The sequence below is a fragment of the Lactuca sativa genome, chromosome 3 (genome assembly GCF_002870075.4).
Source record: "Lactuca sativa cultivar Salinas chromosome 3, Lsat_Salinas_v11, whole genome shotgun sequence".
NCBI lineage: Eukaryota > Viridiplantae > Streptophyta > Magnoliopsida > Asterales > Asteraceae > Lactuca > Lactuca sativa.
This window is the reverse complement of record NC_056625.2, coordinates 34,952,879-34,966,718: the sequence shown is the minus strand read 5'-3', so window position 1 is coordinate 34,966,718 and position 13,840 is coordinate 34,952,879. Positions and strand designations below refer to the sequence as shown.

Here is a 13,840-nt window from a genome sequence, read left to right as displayed (position 1 = left end):
TCGACGAGTTCAAGGATAAACTTGGCAAGTTGTGAATGAAATGCCCCGACTTGTATAAAGTGGAACTCGACGAGTTCATGGAAGAAATCGACGAGTAGGATCGAGACTCCAAAGTTTTATGGACTCGGGAACTCGGCGAGTTGATGGAACAACTCGGCGAGTTGAGTCAACCAGAATGTTGACTTGGAATAGAAGGTTGACTGTGACCAGAGTGTTGACCTTTGACTTGACCATTGACCAGAGTTACCCTTAAAGGGTTATGAGTGTGAAACGGTAATTAAAGGAAATTGTTATATGTAGGAGTTTGAGAGGAGTTGATCCCAGCACCGAGGACAATTCAGCTACTTCACAACATTGATGTGAGTTACCTTCCAGTAGAAGTGGGTCTAAGGCACCAATGTCGGCCCACTAGTAGGTGATTATAGTTAAGATGATTTTCTTTGTGATAATTGACTAGTATGCCACTATCTGTTATGCTTTATGTGCTAGTATGCTATGTGATTATGTGATATTGGTAGATAGGGGACTAGTCCCCGGATGCGGTTAAGATATACCGACAAGGTACGTCGGGCACCCAGATATGTCTAACAATATAATATGTTATGTTATTATGTGGTAGTGGTAGAGGTGAAATTATACCCGTAGCCGGTTGAAATAAACTGAAGGGTAGGTCGAGCACCCAGATATGCTTGACAGGAGGTAGGTCGGGCACCCCGGTATGCCTGACAAGGGTAGTTTGAGCATACAGATATGCTCAAAAGGGTAGGCCAGACACCCAGATATGCCTTACAGTATGTTTATTGTATGGTATATTGTATGATTGGGGAACTCACTAAGTAACGGAGCCGGTACGATAGTAACGTATCACACACACATGATTTCCGTATATAAGATTCTTGGGATTTGTACTCTGATATTGTTACTATGTTATGACATGATTTTGAGACTTATGATCTATGACTTTTTATGAAATGAATTAACTTGATGATGTTTTCTATAAATTGTTTTATAAATTGCTATATTAAAAATAAAATTTTTTGTCTTGAATTTTGGGATGTTACAATAAGTCTAACCAAAAGAATCACATCGTCACTACCTATAACGTCGTAATTTTCACCATAATTTTTTTTCTTTTTTAAAACATTTATTTAACAGAATACGTTAGCAGAAGACTTTGTTTTTAAAACATTTTCAAATCACAACATTACCTCCAAAATCAAAATCATGATTCTAACTCGTTTAAAACTAAACAAAGTACTTTAAAGTAAAGAATCAAAACGTGTCCAAGAGTGGTATCGTTAATATAAATATACTACCCATAAGAACCCCTCTCACCAAGGACAATCTTCTAAACTACTTGCACCAATCAAGGCCAAAAGAGAAAAGATACAAGTGTCATCCCCTGCTGAGTGAGTTCATAAAGTTGCACATAAAACATACAAACCCCAAATGGGTCAAACATTCATTTTATAATGAAGCATAAAAATGATAGAAAAATACCACTTAGAAAAAAACCGCATATCATAATTATTCAACCGCAAAGATGCATATATGTTTAATCACAATTCTACCACATAACATATATGATCAACCAAATACCATATAAGCAACCGCATAACATATAAATAATCACATTTCATATTTAATAACCAACCTTCGTTATATATTCAACCTTTTAATATGCAACCAATCGTTTGTTACATGTTCAACCTTTTTTATATCTATCCAACCGATTGATTGGAAAAGTGTCTCTTAGTGCTACCTAACCCAAGAGAAACACCCCGTTCACTACTTGTGTGCACGACCTGCCGAATGCTCTAAGTGGCTCATGACTTCCACCCGAAACACCAACCCCGTGACTCCACTTTCGCTACTCCGACTTTGCAAAGTACAAGTACCCCGCGGTGTCGTTCAGGATCGGTACAAACGGTGCCAATGACCAATGATACACCTCCCGATTCCGACATGATGTTTGCGTTGGCCGCGAACGAGGGACCAACATCTCTCCAGCCCACGAACACCGAAGTGCCTGCAAACCATGTGTCACACGGTCATTGGTGGTTGTCGAGGCCAACACAAATAATAACCCTAAATATTACACACTAAAATAGTGTATAGTGGTAAAGGGATCGAATCCACAGAGATTGGTTCAATTTATAACTCTATGAAAAATCTTTTTGTAAAAATACTTGTAAAATGACAATAAAAATAAAATGGGGGGTTTTGTTGTTTTGAAATATTTGAAACAAACTAGAATTAACTATGATTTAAATAGACAAATGCAACAAAAATAAGAGTTTGATGTAAAATCAATGAGGGAGAGATGGTTGACTTAAAGTTTCCTCACTTTGACTTTTGATGAACATATCATTAGAATCCAATGGTGCAATACTTTGATTTAAATCCTTAATTTGGCTATAGTAATCCAAGGAGCTTGAGATTACCTAGACTTTTCTTAATTGTTGAAATGGCTAGAGAAGCTCATAACAATTTCCTTAGTCAAAGTCACTAATTCCAAATAGCATGTAATTAGTGAAAGTCAACTAGCATTAAGAACCAAAAAAGTCACCAAATCCAAGAGGGGTCAAATGCTTTCACCACCATGTTGGAGGAAATGTTTTTATGATTGTGTGAAGCAAAAACAACACAAAAATCATTTGTTGCTTGCTAATTTGAGGATCCTTTACTTAATCAAGAAATTAGCCAACTAATCACCACAAACACATTTAAACTCATGAACTAAAACATACAAGTAGTGATAAGATGTTAAAACACAAAACATTCCCATAAAGATTTAAAAACATGTTCATAGATTCTTCAACATACAACAAAAGTTCAAAGGATTAACCAAAAGTCAACCAATATTAGTTTAGCCAAGCATGGCTAAACCCAAAGAAACAAAGTTAGAGAAAATTGTACCAAACATTAAGCAAGAATCAAGAGGTAAAAATATGATGTTCTTCAAGTGTTCTTGGCCTTCAAAAGTCTTCAAAACTCCAGAGAGAATCTCCAAAAATCGGATGTCTAAGAGTCTCCAAAAGATGGGCACCAACCTTCCTCAAATAGCTCAAAAGAAGAATTTCCGAAACTGCCCCTGCAGGAGGTTGCGCGACCCGCGTGCTGTTGCGCGGGTGGTCCCTGAATGTAGCATCTTTGAGGTTTTGGGCCTCCATAGCTTAGCCCACTTGGCCCAGTGCGAGCCCAATCAGCTCCTAGCCCATTTTTCTTCAAGTTTTCTTCAATTTAAGCCCAATTTGGCTTCTCCAAATGATTCATAGCTCGTAAACTCGCCCGATTAATAATCTATGCATGCTTGAATATACTCCCGCATCTTGCAAATTTAAATGTTTATTTCTCTCCAAGCCTTCAAATAACCATCAAGCTCGCTCCATGCATAATCTCCACAGTCACCAAGCCTAACATCATTTTTGCCTATCAAATCTCATCGCTTCCCATACGTCCCGAACACTCCCGCTCCGCTAGACCCGAAAACCTGCAATTATGCTCACAAGATTCGAAAGTACCCGAAATAGTCATAAAATAACAAAAGGGAAAATATGCATGGAAATTATCTAAATTATGAATGAAATATGCTAAAATAAACTATAAAAAGAAGTAAACAAAACTAACTATCAGTCATCTAGAAAGACCGGCAACTAATCACCGTTGTGGCTATAACTCTTCCTATAGGTACTCTTTCAACCTAGTAGGCACCCTCAATGATCCGGATAAGGTTTTAGGCAAAGATCATGAACTACCCAAACCCTCTACGCATAACCCCGCAATGTCATTTATAGATTAAGAAAGTCATATAATGCATACCTTATGAATGTGTATTAAACATGGAATGTATTCATAACCAACACATCAAAACATAACCGTACATCATATTTCAAGCAACTTAAGCTAGCATGTCATATATATCAAGTACATCAAAGTGTAAGCAACATAGCAATTACGTCATATCATGGCATTAGCACAAAGCATATATTAGCATCACAAATATCATATCGTCATCAGCACAAGTAATGACATGGTCATCCTAAAGTGAATCAAATCACCATCTACGGATTGCACGTTTCAATAATGGCATTAGCACAAAGCGTATTTTAGCATCACAAATATCATATCATCATCAAGCACAAGTAATGACATGGTCATCCTAAAATGAATCAAATCACCATCTACGGATTGCACGTTTCAATAATGCAACCTTAGTGAGTTAAAACTATGAACTCACATTTAGCCTTCATGAAATTTTCCTTCTATTCCAAGTCTTGAACTTACTTGAAGTTCTCAAGGCTCCCACCTAAACACCATACATAACATTCAAATAACAAATAAAGTATTTGTTTCAAAAAATACAACTTTATTCTAACTTTTATATTATTATTATTTTTTATAATTTCCCAGCCCGACCCCCCTTTAGTGCTTTAAGCATAAAACAAAATCTACAGCTCTAATGGGGGATGACATCGGACTTTCTGGAAACTAGACTCCATTTCCTAGAACTTCATGAGAGAGAAGCATCTTCCAATTCCGCCCAGATTAGTAGATATAGCTCTCGCAAAATGGGGAAAGGTTGTTGTGCAGAATTCCAACATTCACCAAAAATCACCATATGTTTCAAGACTTTAGGTAAAGGATTATAGTCACTCAATTTTATACACAAGAGGATTGAATGATAGTATTAAGACATCAAGAAATCATTACTTTTTTTTATTTTTATAAATTGTATTCTAATAATCCACAATAATCATTTGGAGATTATGTGTAGGAACTGTCGACCTATCTTGATTTTAATTTACAAACACCTCAAAACTATTATCCATTAAACCTGATGAGATTATTATTATCATATATTGCACATGGTATATGTATTAATTCGGCTTTTAATGTACTCCTAATTAAGTCTCTAATATACTACGTACTTGATTATGACTCCTTGATCAAAGCATCTTAATCAGGTTAGGATATTAAAAGTTGATATTTGTATATGGACATCGCATACTGTTTCATGAATATTGATGATGCAAATTAATCCCAACATGTTTGACTATATAAAAAGGTCATGTAAACCTTTTGTACTTGCATTTCAGTAAAAGCAGTATCTATATTAGACTACAAAGACAAGCTATGGAAGGTACCTCATTTGACAGTGACTCCTCATGCATTTGTAAAAGACTCATTGGGTTCGCATTTTCAACGTCATAATTAACCGAAGAATACAAATCATATCCATGTATACTACAAATACGTCCACGTTTGACTGCATCAAAAGTCTCATTGTCGATTACTTATATATGATCAAACGCATGTGGGTTTTTGTTTCCGATCTCTTAGACCCCCACCCATGCATGAACCGTGAGCCGACGAGCTGCTAGTCACGGCACCCCTTCGGAATCCTGTTTTCATCGTCGTATCCGAAGTTGTATCCATCGGAAACCACGACTTGAAATCCAAACGCTTGGTCGATACCATGTCGTGTCAATGGACGTTCTAATGATCCCGTATTATGTGTACAAACCATGCCCTTTGAATCTCAATACGTACTGTAACCATTAGTGGCACGACTCCCCTTTACGGAACCCTAGCCTCGCCGGAGTCGTGTGCCTTGCCTGAAATTAAAAATCTCGCAGCGACACCTTGCCACCTTTCTTTCTTCGTCACTTATCTCCTCTCTCTCCATTACTTGTGTATGTAGCCGCCCTAACCAATTAGGCGATCAATTATAGGATTTGGGGATGAAAACGTAACTGTCGCCAAAAAGCAAAGGAACCGACGGAGGATTTGTGAGAAACGCATGAATTAAATTACATGTAAATTTCAAGTTACGCTAATAGTCCCTTGTCTTCCCTCCATATCCATAATCACCCCAATCTTATTTTAATGTAACGTTTCATATTTCTAAAGTTACATTCTACCCCCTCAACCTTTATAACTTTTAAATGAATCATATATATCCTAAATATTCCCACAAATTATGTAGTTAGATTCATACATCATTTTTATTTAATTTATTTGATTTATAATCCTTAAAACGAAAATCATTTTACAAAAATAAATATTCGTGTAACGGAAAACTAACATCGTTTAAAAAAGGAAACTTGGGTCGTTACACTACCTACGTGAAAGTCACACCTCCATTTCCCACACAGTTGAAAAACTGGAAAAGAAGTGCGAGAGGACAATGAAATCATGAAAATTTTCAGAAAGTTGAGGTTAACATTCTCACTCTAAATGCAATAAAACAAGTCCCTAGATATGCAAAGTTCATTATGAAAATCTGTACATCTAAAAAGAAATTAAAAGGAAATAGAATCATAAAAGTCAAAGGAAATGTATTCGCGATGCTACAAAAGAGATTTTTTCCTAACTAAAAATACAAAGATTTGGGAGTTTTCACAATTCCTTGCGAATTGGAAAATCTACATGTACTCCGCACAACGCCTGACCTTGGAGCTTTCATTAATATTTTGTCATATTCTTGTTATAAATAAATGAGAATCGGATCTTTATAAAAAAAAATAGGGTTATCACTCAACTTGTTGATCGATGTATAGTACATCCTAAGGGTATATTAGAGGATGTGTTGGTGGAAGTTAATGAGCTTGTTTTTCCGGCCGATATTATGTGTTAGACATGGGTCATGGTGACAACCTCAATTCAAGCTCCACACTTCTGGGAAGACCCTTTATGAAAACAACAAATATATGTATGTATATATATATATATATATATATATATATATATATATATATATATATATATATATATATATATATATATATATATATATATATATATATATATATATATATATATTAGTCGTTTACCCGCGCTAAACGACGGGTGACTATAATTTCTTTCAGAAATTAATTTATAGAAGCTATTAGTTTTTTAGAGTTTACTTGTAACCTTAAACCTAATACTAATGTTCATAACCATATGAAAACCACCACAATCAAACAAATTATATAATTAGTTACTGCGACGTTCCAAATTACCCAAATCCATAAATCTTGTAGGAAATTTATTTGAATTTTTCTAATATGCATAGTTTGGTTCTATTCATTTTTATTATATTAAAAACTAAAATAAAAAATTTACGTTTTTTCATTTTTTGTAAGAACTAAATTGATGTTTTTTACGGTTTTAATTCTTTGGTTTCTAGTTTTGTTTTTTTTATTTTATGTCAATAATATTTATGACCATATGTGGTATCATTTTTTATTTGTATTTTTACCTTTACATATTACAAAAGTAAAATTCAAGAAAAAATTGTAAAATGTTAGTAAATTTTGGTTATAGATAAATTATAAAATGTAAATATGATTTTGACATTTACACATAACAAAACTAAGTTTCTTATTTTGAATTTAATTCTAGGAAAGATGTTTCATAATATGTGTTTCTAGTGATAGCTTTTTTGATAGTTTGCTATTAATTATTTAAAATTTTAAAAACAGGAAGACGCATAATATGGAATGGTACAACTATTTATGACGCGTTTTTATAATTTTAATATACAAATACATTAAAAAAAAGTATAATATTTACATTGTACATACTTTTGTTGGACATATCTTCTTCATCAATAAACCATTAACCTACAAAATGATTATAAAAAAATAAATAAATAAATAAATTATCATATTTGCTATGTCATCAATTTACATATGGTCATTCTAGGTTCCAAACATAAGAATTAAAAGATCAAATACCCATGCCTTACCCAAAACTAATAATTTCCATATGCTCCATGGTACTTTCTTTGGTTGCAAAGATACATTCATTCCACTTTCTTTAAACTTCCATTTCCACAAGACAAAATAAATAACCAAAAAAAAAATGCAATTCACACATATACTCAAACAACTGGACACATATACACTCCCATAAGTTTAAGTTTGTAGATGATGAGTTTAAAACCAATTGGTAAAAAGAAATCAGTGTCACGATTCTATAACTTCTTCATAAATATTACATGTCAAAGAAAAAAAGTTCATTGTTATTATGAGTTAAAAAAGTAGACACGAGAAAGAAAGTTGCAACATTTTGTTGCAAAATAGATAACGATTAAATGAATGTCATTATTCATAGCAAGATGTTCAACCGTCCACAAAAGTAATAAAAAAACATCTTTTACCTTTAGTTTTCCACACAATAGGTCTTTTGAAGCATATATCATTGTTTTGAACCTCTTACTATAGATCGAAATCAATTGAAATCATCTGATATAAAACAATGTGTTACATTATTAAATTAAAGTGAAAATCAATATTTAACCGAATATTACCTCCCTTAAAATCATGTTGGAAATTCCAATATAATCACTACTGTTTCCATGTATTTGACCCTGTCTATATAAACCCAATCAACTCAAGATAGTAAAACTTAAATCAAATAATACAACAAAAATCAGAAAAATCATAATGAAACCTTTAGCAACCACAATAAACACATTGAAATATATTAAATTAGAACACGTAACAACAGTTAGAAAAAATAGCAAAGTGATTAACAATTCAACAACCAAAAGAAACAAAAAAGTCAAATCAGTAAAAGATGAACTCAATTAGAGTTTTTACTGAGGTTATAAACCTTACATGACAGATTCCAAACAGAAAAGGCCCTTCTTTGTGCTTGAGTTTCTAGATTAGTGAAATCTGTGTCGCTTTTGGTCTCAAAGATCTTAGAAAAAGTGAATATCAATTAAGAAATATGATTGATTTAAGATTTCAATAAGAAAACATATAATTGTTTAAAGTATCCAGACAAAGTGAATGTCAAATAAGGTGCAGAAGAATGTATGTGATAGAAACCTTATGTAAAAGCTTACCTTGAGGGCGTTTCCTGGGGTAGAGTTCCGAATCCAAATCAATGACAGCTCAATGTGACATGTGTGTGAGTAAAAGAACAACAACATATGTGGTGGCAAAGAAGAATATCAACAGTGTTTATTGTTGGTGGCTAAGATTAGGGTTAGAGTGTTTAGAGAGAAGAAGAGGGGAGTTGGTTAGAAGAGACAACAATAAATGTTGTGTCTAGGGTTTTAAGAGAGGGTTGAGTGGTGTTAGAGACGGATGTCTCTAGGGTTTTCAGATAGGCGATGGTTCACTGGTGGTGGGGTTGAGAGAAGAAGGGGGCACCAGTTTGAGGTGGGGATTGTAGGAAATACTCGCGGAGGAGGCCAATTATTGAGGCAAATGGTGGAGAAGAATGGTTTTCTAATGTAGATATGGTAACCATAAGTCGAATATGAGGGATATCGTGCAGTGATGGTTGAATGCTGAAAGATGGATTCAACACTGGAAACGTTAGTCATGATGACCAAGGCAAATGGTTGCGATATATATCCAAGATTTGTGAACAGAAACTGCAAAATATGGAGAAATACCAGAGATAAGGAATGAGCCAAGTCAAAACACCTTGATAATAGGGATAAATCTTCATTCTTATCTTTGACTTTTTCAAATATTGAGCAAACCAATATCCATCATTTGTCACTGCATAAAATGATTTTAAACAATGCATGAGAACTTGTACGACTTAAAATTCAGCATTATATATATATATATATATATATATATATATATATATATATATATATATATATATATATATATATATATATATATATATATATATATATATAATGACACTGTTTGTGGAGTTTGATGGGGAGATTATCAATTTCAACATATATGAGGCTATACGGTATCCTAATGATGTTCATGCTCTTAGCTTTATTGTTGTAGTTTGAACCAATAGTCGATGAATGTTTCGATGTTACTAATCAAGAGTTGTTAGCATTAGTCTTAAACAAGAACATAGACAAAAACGCAACTATAGAGTTGACAAGAGAGTTTAGCTTAAGAGAAGAGTTAGTTGAGATTGTATAATGCATGGAAAGAAAGAACATGAAAGGTAAACATCTAAAGCTGAAACTACCAATTACTAATGAAATAATTGCTTCCTAATGAATAATTGCTTCCTGCTATTGTGCAGTCAACAGTTCTAGAGTTGAAGACACTTCCCGACCACCTCAAATGTGCTTATCTAGGTGACAAAGAGACCTTATTGGTGATTATTTCCAGCAAATATTAATGGCCACCAAAAATATGCTTCTTCATTTTCATCCAATAGTATGTTTATGAACATTCATATTAGGTCATTCATAGTTGGTTTGGAAGACCAAATTCAAAATATGTCAAACCTAACATATCAATGACTTTCTATTTTTGCCAAATCATTTTGCACCAGCTTTTGTTTATCAAAAACTTATCTTTACAAATCTTCTCCAATGTAAAAACCTTTTTTTAAACAGTTAAATATTTAACATCATCTATTCGAAATGTGCCATAAAGCCCCCTTCTCTAATTTGTCATATGGGGACGCTGTATTTTCAAATATAAATATTACTTGATATGAACATTTTAAATAACTAGAAACATGGGTGATTATGATTCGGGTTATTATATACTTAAACAAATAAATAAATAGGTGATTATGCCGTGGGTTTATTTCTACTAGTACATATGAAGAAACTACAGACAATAAGCAGACAATTAAAGATTCTAAATTAATAAACAACAATATAATAACAAATACACATAAATCTGAAGAACTAGTGAAAATGCATCCGAGTTTCCAAATCTTGGTCAAATGACCACACAAGTGCAACAATATATTTTGAAGCTGCAACCTAGTTTGTTTTCTGTCAAAAAAGGTAATGACTAATGACTATTAACTACGAAATGACCAAAATACCCTTACACTTTTGATTTGAAATGAAAATTTGAACTTGATGAGGTAAAGAGGAAGAATGCGAACAGTTTGTTGGGGAAGAAAAGAATGAATTGTTTAGAACCAGAAAAGGTTTAATCAGAATCCGAAAGATGAGAGTTGGAGCCATGTCGAACATTTCTTGTTTGAGGCTTTTTTGATGGTTTCAAAGATGATTCTCCTTCAAAAAATATAACTTCACCTTTCCCCAACCTCTCCTCCAGTTCTTCAGTGCTAAAATCATCACTCCCACCAAGCTCATCAAACCCCACCTATCATCCATACATCATTCATTTTATAAAAATAAAATAACATAATAACAGTAACACATAGATATATACCACATAATCTTCAACTTTGGCATTCTTTATAAGAGCAATTGTTGGAAGAACAACAATCTTGAGCTTCTCAGCCAAGAATGGGCTTTTCTCTGCTTGAATCTTGATGAATCGGGTCTCTATATGCTGTTTTGCCAATATCCCCAAGTGTTTGTCCACTACCTGTTTTGTCAAAATATTCAAACAATCTTTAGTCTAATTGCCAAACAACCAGTTTGCTGAACCCTAAATCGGTTAACTTTGTTATATTCATTGCAGGTTTTGTCATGTTGATACTACTCTATGTTCTGATTTGCTAATAATTTCTATTAGGATACTACTCTACATAAACCCTAAATGATAAACAATTGGGTTAATGAGGGGCATTTATGATTTACCTTGCAAGGCCAATTTTCACGATAGAAATGGCAAACAACGCGATCGCTTGCCTTAACAATGGTGAAAAAGTCCTTCTCGGAGAATATCTCAGAATAATCTCCATGGCCAAGGGAAATCCAACGGCTCCGCTTCTCCGCCATCTTCTTCATCTGTTGCAATCGGCGCTCTCTTAGGACTTCAATATCGTCTAAATCCAACTTCTCCAAAGCCGCGATTTCATCATCGATCTTATCCTCTACAGCTTTCGCAACACTCAGCACTTGCTGCTCTATGATCTGAAGCCAACCAACATCAGGGGCTAAAGTAATTCATATCAAAACAATGATAACAAATCGAAATGAAATGAAAAAAAATCACAAACCTCTTGAACCCTATTCTCCATTGGATTTGATTTTTCTCACCAACTTTGAAATTGAAATGAAGATCCAGATCCAGACGAGGGTTTTCTTATTCAAAATTTCGAGGGTGTTTGAGATTTCTAGAACCTTCAAATACCAACTAACCAATATTTTTGTATCTGGTTCAGATTACTCTGCGAGGGTGTTTACATTACATATGAGGTTTATCAATTCCAAAAAAAACAAAAATACAAACCCACTGTGTATGTATCACAGGGGTACCGAACCAGATACACCCAACAAACAAATTCATTTGCTGATTAACAATACCCACCGAGTATCAAAGGGGTAAAAATCATACAAGAATTGAGTTGATAAAAACCAAGATCGAAAAAAAAAAAAAACCCATATATTCATCAGAGGCAATGTCAACAGAAAAACCAACATCGGAGGTGGCACTTACCAGATCGGAAATGGAAGTAGCAGACGGCGCCGGCAGCGGTGGTCTGGAGCGAGATCGGAAGAGGGTCGCCGGTGGGAGAAAAACGGAGCTGTGGTGAAAGACGGAGAGGGCTATATTTAAAAATGTTTTTTTAGGGTGTGTTTTGGATTGTTACTTTTTTGACTTTTTTTTTACAAGAACTTGTAGAAATAACTTTTTGGGAGGAAGGAATCGGTGGTTTTTTAATAGACAAAAAAAACATACTTTTTGGGTTGATGAGTAACAAATTTTTGTTTTTGTAATTATTTAAGTAATCATGTTTTTCTATTTACGTTTAAACATTGAATTTGTTTAACCTGTTTAAAATAGAGTAATGTGACCAGTAATTACAGTAATATTACATTATTATGAACAGGTCAAACAAGTTTATTAATCAAATGTGTACGAAAAAAAAACATAGTTACCTAAATACGGACAAAAACCAAAGTTTCTTACCCGTTTTGGTAATATTGGACAAGAACTGTTTTAGGGACTATGTGCCCTGGGATCAAGCTCCGACAGTTAATGAACAATTATGTTAGGCTGGGTCTAAACCAGTTTACTCCCGGCTAGTCATGGGCTAAGCTGTGTTGCTCGGTCTTTAAAACACATACAACTAGGGTTGTCAAATCGGGCAGTCGTGTCGTGTTTTTGTCTGACACAACACGACACGACAAGGTTTTGGATAACACGAACAGGACACGATGTCGTGTTTTTTTTTCATTAACACGAAAACAAACTAAATAAAACACGACAACATGACACGACACGACAAAGATAATATTACATAACTATTAGTGTATTTCATTCATACTTAAAGATATATAACACGACAAAAACGACAAACATGAAAAACACGACAACCACATGCTTAATCGTGTTAATTTCGTGTCGATTTATGAACACGAACACGAACACGATACGACATCGTGTTTTTTAATCTTGATACGAACACGACACGAACACGAATTTGAATTTCGATTTCGTCCCGATTTCGTTTCGTTTCGTGTATTTTTGTCGTGTCGTGTCATAAATTGACACCGCTACATACAACCTATCCCCTTAAGCGTATACAACCTAACCCCTAACTAGCTGGGCCTAAACTCGGTTGGCCCAAGACTTAACCATCTCCTCATACATAAGACCGGACAACCCAATTTCATTTCACATCAATGGATCTTATGACTACTTGCACTTAACATAAAGAACCCAATATTACCAAAATAGGTAAGGAACTTTGGTTTTTGTCTAAATTTAGGTAACCATGTGTTTTTCGTATACATTTGTAACGCCCGCAGATCCGGGCTAGTCAATTTAGAGGCGATAAGTGTCGAAAATGACTTTTCGGAAAAATATTATTTATAATAAATAGTCTTAACCAAGTTGTAGAATATGTCTCAAGGTTTCCGTACATATAAAGAACGCCGAAATCCGAGTTATAACGAAGAAGTTATGGCCCGTTGAAGTTTTACGGCAAAACCGGCACGACACCGGGAGACGCAAATAGTGAATTTACG

General features: G+C 34.2%; 1 protein-coding gene and 1 long non-coding RNA gene across 2 annotated transcripts; both read right to left on the bottom strand.

The window, feature by feature from the left end:
* Nucleotides 1-7,483: 7,483 nt before the first annotated feature.
* LOC111917228 (uncharacterized) lies at nucleotides 7,484-9,392 on the bottom strand. The gene is made up of 2 exons (XR_002858812.3): nucleotides 7,736-9,392; nucleotides 7,484-7,610 (listed from the first exon to the last, which is right to left on the bottom strand). It is a non-coding gene; the product is annotated as an uncharacterized LOC111917228 (long non-coding RNA).
* A 1,168-nt stretch (nucleotides 9,393-10,560) lies between these two features.
* LOC111917229 (thioredoxin domain-containing protein 9 homolog) lies at nucleotides 10,561-12,479 on the bottom strand. Its single transcript, XM_023912897.3, has 5 exons — nucleotides 12,306-12,479; nucleotides 11,866-12,036; nucleotides 11,504-11,779; nucleotides 11,130-11,288; nucleotides 10,561-11,060 (listed from the first exon to the last, which is right to left on the bottom strand). Exons 2-5 carry the CDS (start codon nucleotides 11,884-11,886, stop codon nucleotides 10,884-10,886), a joined length of 633 nt encoding a protein of 210 aa, XP_023768665.1. The 5' UTR covers nucleotides 11,887-12,036; nucleotides 12,306-12,479; the 3' UTR covers nucleotides 10,561-10,883.
* Between the last annotated feature and the right edge of the window lie 1,361 nt (nucleotides 12,480-13,840).

Coding starts and splice junctions, on each gene's coding strand:
- LOC111917229 (XM_023912897.3), bottom strand. CDS start 11,886: ATGGAGAATAGGGTTCAAGAG. Junction 11,289..11,503: donor GTGAAAATTGGCCTTGCAAG/GTAAATCATAAA, acceptor TTGACAAAACAG/GTAGTGGACAAACACTTGGG. Junction 11,061..11,129: donor CCAAAGTTGAAGATTATGTG/GTATATATCTAT, acceptor TATGGATGATAG/GTGGGGTTTGATGAGCTTGG.